The sequence below is a fragment of the Etheostoma cragini genome, chromosome 8 (genome assembly GCF_013103735.1).
Source record: "Etheostoma cragini isolate CJK2018 chromosome 8, CSU_Ecrag_1.0, whole genome shotgun sequence".
NCBI classification, from domain to species: Eukaryota; Metazoa; Chordata; class Actinopteri; order Perciformes; family Percidae; genus Etheostoma; species Etheostoma cragini.
In genome coordinates, this window is record NC_048414.1 from 18,227,240 (window position 1) to 18,241,415 (window position 14,176).

Below are 14,176 nucleotides of genomic sequence, written 5' to 3' on the forward strand. Positions count from 1 at the left end.
GACAGTTTTTTTTTTTTTGCTTTACGAAAGTCACTGCTCAGCTTGTAACTTCTCTCTAAATGAACTCTCGCAAACCACAGATTGCCTCTCTCTCAATCTGTGTAGCCTACACACACCTGCTGTTGACACAAAAACACACACAGATGCGCACAATGTATGCAAGTATTTTGTTTCTGATGTAAATGGATTATGAATGGGTGGCGAGCCTTCTTCTCTCTCCTGCTCCCAGATCCCTTTGATTTGTTTGAAAACGGAGGAACAAGGCTCACATCAGAGTTAGAAAGAATTCATCTGTCTCAACACATCCACAATAGCATCAGTAAAGCTCTGCTCTCAACTGTTAGCTGTCAAAATTATAACTTTACATCCTCAAAAGGTATTGCTTATGACTGGTTTTATCAAGCTTCATAGGTTATGTTTACATGCACACTAATATTCTACTATTATTCCGAATAAGCCAAGATTCCGAATTTGATTCAGTTAAAGGTCCCATGACATGGTGCTTTTTGGATGCTTTTATATAGGCCTTGGTCCCCTAATACCATGTCTGAAGTCTCTTTCCCAAAATTCAGCCGTGGTGCAGCAAATGAGCTTTACCTTAGTATGTGCCGATGCAGAGAAAGGGGAGGTAACCTTGACCTCATAACTGGGGGGGGGGCATAGGCCGGCTGGGGGAACTCATATTAATGTTAAAATAAAACCTCATGAAGTGAAATTTCCATTCCATGGGACCTTAAGGTAAACAGCAAATTCTGTTTGTGAATTCTAAATCAGGCTTTTTTCAGAATTTAGCATTTTCCTATTAAGACGTGGATTATGCCGGTATTATTCAGGTTTTTTGGCTTCTTTGGACATGTGTGAAGCGCATTCGGAAAATGGGTCACAATCAGGTTTTTACCGCAAGTTATAACAGTTTGCGGCAGGTTTACTGCATGTTTGCGACTTAAAGTCATCTCTTTGTGTTGTGATGGTTGTTGTACAGAAGTTCAAGTGAGTCTGGCCATGGTAGAGATGCATGCTCAAAAGAAAAGAAACACACAGCTACTTTTAAACATTGTGAAAGACTTGGATATTAACAGGTATTTAGAAATGGTCACACATCGCTACGCCGACCTTTTCAAGAAGGTGGTTGAAGGACTGAAAGAGGGACGCTGTGTTCACATGGTCCAACAAGTCCTCTACCACTTTTAAATCTTTTTGGGACAATGGGAATATTAGTAGACCATTCATTTTCATTAGCCATGTAAACAGCTTAGTCAGAATATTACCTTTTTCGGAATAAGAGCAAAAAACAGAATATTGTGTGGATGTAAACATATTTACATTTTGTGCCAAGATTTTTAGTGTTTGTGTAACATTGTTTTTTAGTTTCATTATTGAAGTCTTTTAATTTTAACTATTTAAAAAAAAAAAAAGTAACTTAAATGCAGCTTTCAAATTTCACTGAAACGACTTGTCAGAGGCTTATGTGAAACAATTCAAAAGACCATGGTTGGTCTTACAGTATATTACGCTTCTGGCCCTTGATCAACTCTATTAAAACACCTGATGGTCAGACAGATGCACTCCACTCCTGCCAGTGCGGTCCAGGCTTGTCCGTGTAGAAGCTACGGGCAATTCTTTACAAAACATACACACGTGCTGTGACCAGGATAGCCCAGTTGGTAGAGCAGTAAATGAGCATATATGACCTGTAACAATTTCCTGCATGTCTTCCCTTTCTCTCTCCCCTTTTATAGCTGTCCTATCCATTAACGGCAGCAATGCCTCAAAAAACAAATCTTAAAAAAAACAAAGGCACGTGCACACACAACCCCTGACCAGGCTTTGGTGCCAGCTACAGCAGTTCTGAGTCCCTGATGGTGTAGCTCTGCAGACCCGGGGAAAGAGCAGTATAACAGCCTGCTCGCTGTAACTTTGGGGTCCCAGAGTGCCTCACAACACTTTCTGCCACTCAAGCAAAATCTGGACAAATCACTTTGCTGTGTTGAGAATTATTTCACAGTGCGAGCAAAATGTACAGGCCTCTTTTACCTTGAGTTGTGGGTTTTACCTTTTGCTTGCTTTATGTGTGCATTTTTAAAGTGGATGTGTGTATCTGATGCTAAATGAGGGAATGTGTGATCATTGTTTGTGCGCTGTCTCATTTGTTGACTCATTTGTTTGGGCCATCTCTGGTTTTGGAGATAACCACGTATAACCAGATATGAATATTCCTAATGGCTTTTTAATGTCTTTCTAATTTGCCCTTTAAAGGGCTCTAATGGACTGTCCCCATGTTTGCACAAGGAGGAGGAACAGTGGATCAAACTCATTTAGTGGTTTCCTTTGAGTCTGCACTAAAGCAAACAGAGGCATTACACTTCTTCAGAACTTTTACTGTAGGAAGGAACACAGTAGCCGGATATTTTACTCAACCGTCTGCGTAGCGACATTGTCTTCGGCTGTCAGTTATGGAACATCCCACTTGTCTGAAAGAGATTCCCTGGGGTTTGCACTTTAGAGTGAATCTGTGAGTTGGTGTGGAATGAAAATTAACATCTAAAGGAACATTTAAGCAATGATTACAGGCTGATTGTGCTGCTCTGCGGATTTCCAGACTGGTTTTCCCTGGTTAACACTGAGGCGGTTTTCCTGGACTCTAAAATAGGTAACAAGGCATAAAATAGCAGAGTGGATCTATTATAAATCACATTTTTTGTTGATAATGTTGGTACCTAGACTTACTTTAACACTGACTGTGTTTTTGAGGCCAGTTCAATATTGACATTTAAGAGAAATCATTAGACCGACAATATTTGCTTTTAACAAACATTTCTGAGCGCAGCATACAAGTTGGTTATTAAAGGAATGGGGAAAACACCTATGTTCACTTTCTTGCAGAAGGTTAGATGCGACCAATACATATCTGTATGCTGAATATGAAAACACAGCCAGCAGCTAGTTAGCTTAGTTTAGTTTAGTTTAGCTTAGCTTAGCACCGAGCCGTGAAAGAGCGTTTCCTGTGTGAAAGTATTTTGTTTTCACCACAAAAAAGAGCTGAAAGCGCTGTGTTGTGTGTCGACACCACGTTGTGCTATTTCAAGTTCATATATAAGTGTTTTGGCATGGCTAGCCGAGTGGCACTACACCCGTGGTATTGAAAGGGGGATTTAAATTCTTGCATGTATGGTTTTGTTGTGCATGATCAAAAAACGTCCCCCCACTGCTTTTTTTCAAAAATCACACCCTGAGTATACTGTATGTGTTCATATTAGCTTTTAACCTTGCAGCATTGATGATTTTGATACAGTAGAACATACGTGTTGGTTTATAGTAGTAATGACTGGCAGGGAAAGTGTGTGTGAGTGAGAGCGAGAGGTGAGAGGGGTGAGCAGGGGTTGATTGCGAAGCCATTTCCCAAGGCTTTGTTGCGCTCTGTTAGCTGAAGAGCTCCATTTCTAAGACAATTTGTCTACTGCTGAGCACTTTGGCAAAGAGCGGCCTTGTGGTGAAGAAGCTCTGCAGTCTTTTGTGTGTGTGCGTGTGTGTGTGTGTGTGTGTGTGTTTGAGAACTTTTTAGCTGCATGTGTGTGCCTTTTTGGCATGCACTGTATGAGCGTTGTGTCACAGTAAAAGACCTTGTGTGAAGGTATATGTATGTGCTTTTATACGTGTGTGCATATTTCTGCGTGTACATAGAAAAGTAGCGCAAGAAAGCTCTAAAACCAATCACGTGTGACATTGACACAGATGCAAGCCCTTTCCAATCACCATGTACCAGCCATCAGTGGTTGGCTGAGTGGCCGCATTAGCAGGGTCATGATCCACTCTTCGCCTCCATTTCAAGGAGCTGTGGGCTTGGCCGTTTGCCAGCAAGATTTTTGGAGAAGTAGTCAATCATCTTTAAATCTCAGCCCTGTTGGAGCTGCTGCTGCGATGACCTGTACATGCATGCGCACAGGGGTATAGAGCATGTGCACAGGAAGTCACTCTGGGTCCATTTTCGCAGTATTTTCTTCTTCATTCAGCACCTTTATTACAGATTATTATTACAAGGGACATGTACAACTCCGGTCTGAGACCAACGTCATACATGCATCTTGATGCATTGCCAATGATCCGTTACATTAAAGATACATGTCATCGATGTTGGGCAGAAACCTTGTGTCTCCATATATCGCTTTTTTTCATAAATCAATTAATACTACTGGTCACCCTTTACGTCCGTCTGTGGGTTTAACAAATATTGAATCAATGACAGGGCTATTTTGTCTGAGTTAAACAGTTTTCATAATAGACTTTTTCTCGTTTTCTGAAAAACAAGGGTTGTGGACATACAAGGTTTTCACCCAACAGGGACAATATGCAGCGGATACCAATACGTTACAATGATTCACCCATTGCAACATGGTGCGATTCAAAACAATGCGATTCAAATGGATAATAAAATGATTATGGTTTGATGCAGAAGAGTGATGCTGTAAATGCAAGAAATCAATCAAAGTTTTTTAATTTTAATCATGATCACAATTTTGGCCCACAATCCTATTAGCGTGATCGAGCAATATTTTAAATGTGTCTTTCCGTTCACAGAATTCTCTTTTCTTTTCTTTTTTGCAAAGCCAATCTATCCCTCCATAAACCACTGTCTGATCATGGGTCAGTCAGAGTTATTCCCTCCACTGCACAGCTTAGTTTGTAGATGTAGACAGTCACAGAGGACACAGGAAACCCCCCCCCCCCCCATTCAATCACACACGGCTCCCAAGCAACATGAAGAGATACAGCGGTGACAGCGCCGGTCAACACTTCTGACATTTGTCCACAGTTTTAATTTGTTATTAACACAGCTGTATATTGTTAAGCATGAGAGGCAAACCTGTATTTGTACCAGTGTTTCCAAGGGTAACTCTGCTATCACGGCTGCCAAGAAGAAAACACAGTTTTTTTTAAACAAGTTATTGAATGCAACCAATTTCAGTTCATAGAGTAATATTACTCTCACACGTTATTTAGCCTGTCGCTCTGTGAGTAGCATATGCACCCCCCTCCCCCCACCCCATCTCTTTTAATCAGTTACTGTTGTTGAAAACAATAGAAGGAGCTTTCCCAGGAAAAATCTCTAGCACAATATGGATGTACAATATGAATGTAAAAGCAGTTATAAATAGCTTATAGACTATTTATAACTGCTTTATGTGACAATAAAAAATGTTATGGTTAAAATCAACAAATATTTGTGATAACTAATTGTGATCTCAATCGTGATTATCATTTTTGGCCATAATGGTGCAGCCCTACTCTACTGCAACTCAGTAAGCAAGCAGCCTGTTGATGGTGTTTCTTTCTGTAAAAACAATGAGACCTTTCCGAAACGGGCCTTTCCACGAGTCCTTTGTAGTATTCTGTTCTCTGTCTCCAGTTGACAGTATAGTAAAGTGTTCACCCTCACACAATTAACAGTGAAGTACAGTTACCTGACGTGCCAGATGGTCTGCTACACAGAACGATCTGAGAAGCCGTAATTGGAAACTATTTGGAAAAAGGGCAGGCACTGTCAAAGAAATACCTGGCAGGTGATTGAATTACCCATATGTCTATTAAACACATTAGAAAAAGGAGTGAGCATTTTTTTCCATCTAGAAAAACACTTCAGTGCCATTCTTTGCTCTTCTTTCACTTAAGAAATATTCTCCGGTTCCGATATGACTAATGCGACTGTGTTATCTATGCTGACCTCTTTAGGAGCCAACGCTGTTACACACACACACACACACACACACACACACACAACTAACCCACGGCCATCCATTTCCTTATTTCAACAAATACTTTACACAGCGTAAAAGAATATGTTAAAGACATTTAGTCCTAGAACTTAAAGCTTTAGTACGTAACTTTTTGATATTATAAAACAACAATAATATTCAAGCCATTGCCAAATTAGTTGCTACAAAACTCAACACAACTCTCTTTATTTCTCAATATGGCTATGTTCAGAAGATTGTGTTGTCTGGTGAGTTTCCCGCGCAGAAACTCAAGCAAAGATAATTACCGCTTCAATTTTGTTGTCATTACTTAGAATTCCTCATGGGGGCGACAGAAACCATGCACTGTAGCTTTAAGTCACTCTGCTTTAATCTCTCTACTCATCTTGGGACACACACACACACACACACACACACACATACATACACACACACACACATACAGGTGCATGGTCCATCACACGAAAAAACGCTTAGGCCACTATCTTGCACCCAGGACAATTGACTTTGTACACAGATAAACGTATCATTCCTATTTTGCACCCAACGCACTGCGGACTTTTCCCTCCACAGACTCACGTCAGTAAATTAGGGAATGAACGTGCGCTCCGGCCAGTTCTGCAAACAGAGGAGGCATGTTCTGGCGCAACGTAGTGCTATTTTGCATTTTCATAAAACAATTCCGCTACAGACAAGGAAAAACCTAGTCTAAAGTCATTGGCTTGTTAATAAGATGCTATTTTAAGGATGCATGCTAGGCCTTAATGGAGAGTGTGCACACCGCGCATACACATAGCTTCTTTCTTCTCATGAACCCAGCAGTTCCCACTTTTGCAAACCATACATAAATACAAGGGAAAAATATGACCTTATTTTGCAGAACATTTCCATGAATCATGAATGCGTTGATGACATAAATGAGGAACCATTAGAGGACTTAAGGCGATGTGATGTTGAACCGATTACCCAAATGCTCCAGCGGCACGGGAAAGGAGAGACAGCAGAGCTGCATTGGCTGTAGTGAGGTAATCTCGGTCTAATGTTAGACTACATTGCTATGCAACAACCATGCATTCCTGACCTCATGATTTAATGAGAGTGACCCCAAAAAATTGGAAAGTATGCTTTTGTGACATTTCTTATTTACATTTTGTCAAAAAGAAAAATCAGTAGCAAACGTCCTCTGCTGTGATCTGCTCCCGGCGTCCGCCTATGATTGTATAAAGAGTGTGTGCCTAGCTTTCCACCATGATAATAGCAGTCCGCCATGGAACAAGCACGCCTGCTTTGAAGATCGTTTAAATAGGGCACTTAAAGTACTTGTTAGTAGAATCACTGTACATAAAGGATTCGGACCTACTCTGTTTGAATCATTTGCGGTGGTAGGTATCCAAGGTCCAACTCAAAGACCTGCTCTTCTTTGTACGGGCAGATGGAAAAAGTGAATAATAAATCTTGGGGTTGACCTTTGGATCGTGTCAAAAAGAAATCAATGATGTTTTAAATTGTTAGCTGCCATTGTTGCTGAGGTGTCCTACGTTAACAAAACACAATTCTTACTCATGATTTAGACATATTAAGTGTATATTTGTCTAGAGCAATAGCTTTTATTCACTTAAGCACCCAGATTTAAAAAGACAAAATGTATTTATAGCTGGAGTTGAGAATTCAGTGGTTTTATACACTGCATGAGAAAAATATGGAGTGTTCAAATGCCTCTTGTCTGTTGTCGTATCTACAGAGCTGTCTGTCTTGGAGATGCGTGCAACCTGATCATTAAGGACCAGAATTAACTGAAAAGACAACTTTTATGCAAGAAATGGTTGGTGTTCTGGTGCTTATGTGGCCACAGCTTCCTACTCATCTTATTTGATTTTTTTCCAGGTATGCTGTTCTGCGAGACCCAGCAGGCTGGCTGAGTGTGAGCCCAGTCACAGGAACTGTCAACACTTCGGCCTTGCTGGACCGTGAGTCCCCTTATGTCCATGACAATAAATACACAGCTGTCTTCATCGCCACAGATAACGGTGAGTTGCAGATACCCCTCTGTATGAAAATGATAAAGGATAATTGGACTTAAACAGTATATGATGTATTAAATATAATCTGTAGATGAAAAAATACCCATATTGCCCATATTTCCACTGATATAATGCATCAGTAATTGGTAGCTGGTTGATAAAAGGCTTTGAAATATCCTGAATTGGTTCCTGTTAGATATTTCCCAAGAAACAACCATTTATACGCACAAAAAGAGACATAGCTTAGTTTGGAACAAATCAATGAAGGATAGCAATAGCCCTGGTGGATAATAAGCACAACATTGAGAAACTTCAAGAGAAAATGAAAGAAAAACAATTTCAAATTCCGTCATACACTTTTTTAATTAAAAGTGTAAAACCACCACAGCACCACATATGTCAATGCAATATATGTTCACTTTAACTATACCATTTAAATGAACTATTTCACATGGTAAATGTGTCTACAGGGTATTATGGTATTAAAGATTTTTCTTTATGCAGTGGCAGCATGCCAACAACATCTCCCTCTATGGTTTGGTTCTTACTCGCATCATACAAAGAAGTCCTCCTGGGAGATGAGTTCGGTTCAGAATCCTTGCAGCAAATGTAGAAAAGTAGAAACAAAGACTGCCTTTGCATATAAGTACATTTCACTCTTGAAAGGGCTCACCCTGTCTGTTCGTTTCACATGACCACAGTGGAACTGTCATCCTCCCCTGGAGAGAATGAGATGGTCCTAAGAGGCACTGCTTTCTAACAGACCATATGGTCGGTCAGTGGAGCTGCACCTCTGAAACTCTCCAAGGCACAGATGAAAGCGTCGAGAGCGTCTCTGCTTTTTCTCTTTGCTTCTTTCTCATCCTGTGTTTCGCTGCCTCTTTGTCCCACTCTTCCGCTGTCTCTTTCCCTCTCCCTATCAATCTATCTGGTCTCCCGTGCTCAGGGAGATTCTGACAGATCCATTAGAGGAACTGAGAGATTCTATTAGTTGGCAGCAGAATAGCACTGTTGTGCTGGGGAATTCGGCAGCCTTAGAAAGATGAGCGTTGAAAGAGGAGTAATGATGGGGTGGGAGGAGAAGGTGGAGGAGGTGTAAGGGTCAGCGGGAGAAGAGAAAAGGAGGGACATGAGAGGAGATAACAGGAAAAAGATATACAGCCAGGGAAGTGGGTTAGGAAGAGGTAGAGAAGAAGAGAAATTGTGAAGATTAGGAGTGGACAGGGCAGGGAGGAAGATTAGTTTGGGAGCCAGCGTGAGAAGAATACGTTGCCTGGGAACCATGAAGGTCTCAACCCAATTTTGTGCCAATCTATTCAGTAGTTTTTAGGTGTTGAGCTTTTTCACTGGATATGTGGAAACTTTGACCTGCTGGTGGCATTAGATTTAAGTTAAAAAAAATCGTTTGTTTTGGATATCAATCTAATAATTGTTGAGATAGATTTGTCCAAAGTGGTCGACCGAGCAACCAAGATTACAATCCCTTGAGCCAAACCTTAAAACTCAAACTGCACTTCGTCCTATTTATGTCTAAGATGTAAAAAGTTATAGATTAGATGCACCTGCGTCCACTCTGCTCCTAGGCCACTATTCTACTCAGATACACAAGGACACCCATAAAAGCTCCTGTACCCAGACCTTTAACAACCTACTGAAGTGATGTGTGTGTGTGTGTGTGTGTGTGTGTGTGTGTGTGTGTGTGTGTGTGTGTGTGTGTGTGTGTGTGTGTGTGTGTGTGTGTGTGTGTGTGTGTGTGTGTGTGTGTGTGTGTGTGTGTGTGTGTGTGTGTGTGTGTGTGTGTGTATGTATACAGTATGTGTGTGCATGTAGTGGAAATGTGAGCTGAATACTGATATCTGACCCCTGGCGACCCCCGGCTGTCCGCCCCGACATTGACAGGTAAAATTAGCTCCTTCCATACAGCGATTTGCCAATGATTGTATGACAACCCACTCCTGACAGGATATTGATTGAACTTTACATTTTCATCTTTATCTTTATGTGGAGATCTCAGATGAATCTTCCCTGCACTGGAGACGGGGAGGGTGATAGAAGAAACAGAGGAGGTTAAAGCGGAGGCATACATATGAGAGGTGCCTGGGAAAACATATTCTGGAATAGGAGGATAATGGGCTTAAAAAACCCGCATATTCTCACTCGCAGCCCGTCGAACCGCAACGATTGGTCAGGTGCCTTTGGCATTTGTTACTGACGCAAAAAGTGTGTGGGGCTCCCCTTTTGTTGTTATTTTACACGCCCTTGGTTGGGACTCGTGGTGTCACTTTCTGACGCTCGCTCTTGGTGGGGACCGATTTGGCGTCACGTGCAGGGTAAAACCCTTAGTTAAAGGGATAAAATATGTACGTTTAATTTAAATGGAGATAGTTAGGTTCAGCAATAGTTTGTTTGTGGGGTTACAAAATGCACATTTTGTTGACATAAAGGACAAGAACGGGACACTAACTCCAGTCTCCTGGGTGAATGTCCTGTGTTGTTTGACCGACCCACCACCCCAAGTATTCATCACGCTGATCTTCGGTCTTTCATAGTACTCACTACTGTTGTAGCTCTTAATACCATGTCATCTTACAGCGCCGCGGTCGAGTTGCTGCTCTCACCGGTGCGTCCCGTATTGACGCTAGAGGGAGATTTGTGCGCAGCTGACGCTGAGAGCCACATCACTATATGTTAGGAGTAGGAGATACGTCAGAGAGAGGTCTTCGTCAACATTATATTATAGTTATGTAGGTTTTTTTTCAAGGCCTTTCTCATTACATGGAATGCTGTGATGATCAAATCTATAAACCATGGAATTATAGTTTTACCTGCTGAATATTTCTCTGAAAAAAAAAAAATGCTCCCAGTTAACTTTAGTCTTGTTGTGTGTAACTGAATGTAACTGAAGGGGGGAGAGTTTAATCCGACTTGTGTGCTAGCTCGAAATGGGATGTATACCAATGGTAAAGGAACTGCATGGATAGCAACAGACTGACTGTAGCTCCTGGTTAACAGCATGAGGGCAGGTCAGCTGGAGCAGGCCTTCCGGCCACAACAGAAGGTGAACAATGGAGCAAACATACTATCGGGAAGTCGCGAAGTTGAGTTCAAGGAAGAGAGGCTAAGATAAGGTAGACAGAAAAAAACAGAAGAGAAGATGAAAACGCAGGATCTAGGTGTTTAACGAGATAGTGAAGTAACAATAACGTTGATGTCAGGGGTCATCTTAGCTGGAGAATTTTCAGCAGTGAATCAGTAGTCTAGAGGTTATACTCTGTTGCCATGGCAATCAACTGTACTTGCAGGAGTGGCAGACAGAGCCATTTGTCACTCCCTGATGTGTGAAGTAGTAGACTTGAATAAATGTGTGGTTGTCACTGCACTTGCACACATGCATGCACGCGCAAGTGTAAATGTCGCTGTTCATTTGCATGCACTGGTGCTCACCTTTATCCCTGCATCTGTATTCGTCTGCACAAGTCTCCATCCTCCCATGATGTGTTTCTGTTTCTGAGTTAATGACTGAAAAGCTGCAACCCAGTTTGGCCTGGGCAGATGCTCCTGGCAGGCCAGGACGGGTGCGATATTGTTTGAGGAGATATTGTTCCAACCTGAGCAGAGGGCTTGACGGGCTGTTTATATAAACTCTCATCAGTAGCTGCTGTTTTTTTCACGCCAACAAATTCTCTTCTGCTCTCTGATTCCCCACCGGGACACCAGCTGTTGGCGCATTTCACCCCCTTTTCCTTCCTTCACATTCAGGTTTTTTGTTCATATTCTGTGGCAGCGGATCTTTGTGTTTGTGTGTGGGTTATTTGAAGTTGTGTGTACATCCTGGGTTTTAATGTCTTTGTCCTGGTGCATGCAGTGCTTCTCTTGCTCCTGCGTATCCACTCACTGCAGTGTGTTGTGGTTCAACGTTTTCTCCTGCTCCTCATTTAAATGTTAAACTGCCTCCTGGTGGGAGCCATTTGTCATTGGAAGGCATGAATATATTATCAAAGGCCCAGTCGTCTGAAACAAGGAGGCGCACACACACATACACACTCTCACACACACAAGCAATCTTCAGTGTCAGCTGACACCAAACCGCTTATTGAAAACTCGTAAGTTATGTACAAAAGAGATGAGCAGCATTTGCTTTGAACACATGGTCGTGGGGAGGAGAGTCCTCCATTTAGAACTTACAGGGGTGTGTGTATGTGCGTGTGTGTGTGTGTGTTTGTGTTTGTGTGCACACTGTATCTGTATAACAGTGAGAAAACCTCAACACAGTCAAAGAGAGCTGTGTTAATTACAGGAATATTAAGTATTACACACACATACACACTCTCAGACTGAGCAGTGTGATAAGTCCCAGCATTCATCACAGTCAGATCACATCCCCTCTGGTTTAAATCAAAAGCAGGATGCAACAGAAGAGAGGGGAAGATGAATCCTAATGGTTCACAGAAAAAAAACTCTTTGGTGCTCAGATGGATGTAAAAGTGTGTGTGTGTGTGTGTGTGTGTGTGTGTGTGCAGTATCTGTCCATCTCTTTGTGACATGTCTGCCTAATAAGTTCATTATCTCCTCTCTAAAAAGAGAGAAAAAGACAGAAAATGGCAGATACTTACTGTGTGTGTGTATGTGTGTGTGTGTGTGTGTGTGTGTGTGTGTGTGTTCTACACGTGTCCATATTCGTGTACAATGTCTTCCACTGCACTGCCTCATTGCCATACTAAGTGCTGGGAACCAGTGTGCCGCTCATTGTCGTAATGGACTGAGTAATTTTCCTGTTTTAAGCCAGCCCAGATACAATGGTTTCTCTGCTCAGTGTCTGTCATGTCAGAAGCACACAGGGAGACAGCCTGGCAGGCTAAATGCAAATAGATAGCCTCACGTTGTGTCTTTAGCCAGCTGTGACCAGGCTGCCTCAAACTACAGCAGGGACATAATAAAGCATGACAAGCCAGTGTGTCAGCCCAGTGTGCTGAAATCCTCAGGCCAAAAATAGAATATAGTGGAAAATAATAGTCTGTTACATTTTGAAGGAGACTGTCAGTGTTTATAGATAGATTAGTAGTTTGATTCTCCACCTCTGGCTTTTAAATGTATAATAAAACTCCACTTAACCCTGAATTAGCTATTGATAAATCAATGTTTGATTATTTGGAATCTGAGACATAGTAAATGCTATAAATCCACCTTGACTGCCCTCTATAACTTTCAAAAGAATCCATTATAGTAGAGAAAAGAGAGCACAAGCTACACAGCAGACTCTGTCTAATAGAATGGAAAATAGATCAGCTCAAACAGGGTAACAGGGTTATATGATTCCTGAACGTGTTTCTTGTCTTAGGTCACTATACATATCACCCTCTTGTCAATCCCTTTATGAAGAAAGCCATGGAGAGACAAGCAGGTTAACTTCCTTACTGAGATGTGTTCCAGCCCAGCCAATCAATTATGACCCTTTGTAGTAGTAAGCAGGAGTGATGCCAGCGTGAGGGTAAGGAATAAAGGCATCTTGACCCAGGATAATGGCAGTGTAATAGGATATGCTCTGGAAAGCGCAGAAGATCACAGCTCAACTCTGTCTTGCCTTCTGTTGCCTCCCCTGGGTTGCCACACTGCCTCATTAATCCCAAATACACACTGTGTGTTTCTCACTTTAGCACTTTAGTACTACCTCCCTAACCTATGTCTCCCTCTTCCTGTTGCTCCCTGACTGTCTCTCGCTTTCATGCCTAGTCTTGTAGCGGAAGCTCTTGGTGAAGTCGCCACATTGTGAACAGGCTCACATCACGTCTGTGATTAAGAAGGCCTTTACTCAGCAATGCCAGGGAAGAAATGTCTCTCTCTGTTTGTTGTTATCAGGCCCTGCCTCTCTCACTTGTGTCCTTGGAATTGATTGATCCAAAGATCAGAAGTCAGCCTGGAACACTAGTACAAGCACGCCTCTGCCTGCTCAGCAAGAGAGTAGAGCTGAGACTCTGTCTGAGTGCAGTGATACCAGAATACTTTTTTTAAAATACTAATGTAGGTAATGTGGAAAGTGAGTATATTGTATGAAGGGCGTTTGCTGTACTTTTAATGACAGGGATCCAAATGAAGTGAGATGAGTAGATAGAGAGGGATAGATAATGAACGATGGAGTCAGAGGATGGAAACAGGCAAACACCGCTGATCAAGGATTTCTTTCAATTTATTTAGATGGATGATTAGACCACTATAGGAAATCTGTCAGAGGCTTAGTTTCTGATGAAGAGCTGTGAATGTATCCAGCTGTGTATATCTGTTTATATATAGTATTTATATATATATATATATATGTAAATGTAAATGTACTGTATTTACAGTGGGTACGGAAAGTATTCAGACCCCTTTAAATTTTTCACTCTTTGTTTCATTGCAGCCTTTTTCCAA

General features: G+C 41.7%; 1 protein-coding gene across 4 annotated transcripts in view; it reads left to right on the forward strand.

Annotated features, from left to right (window-relative positions):
• The window catches only part of cdh13 (cadherin 13, H-cadherin (heart)), a 358,407-nt gene that overhangs the window by 310,004 nt on the left and 34,227 nt on the right, over positions 1–14,176 (forward strand). For all 4 annotated transcript variants that reach the window (XM_034879249.1, XM_034879248.1, XM_034879250.1 and 1 more), the window contains one exon: positions 7,635–7,777. In XM_034879249.1, coding sequence (XP_034735140.1) covers positions 7,635–7,777 — 143 coding nt within the window. The remainder of the gene's footprint in view (positions 1–7,634; positions 7,778–14,176) is intronic.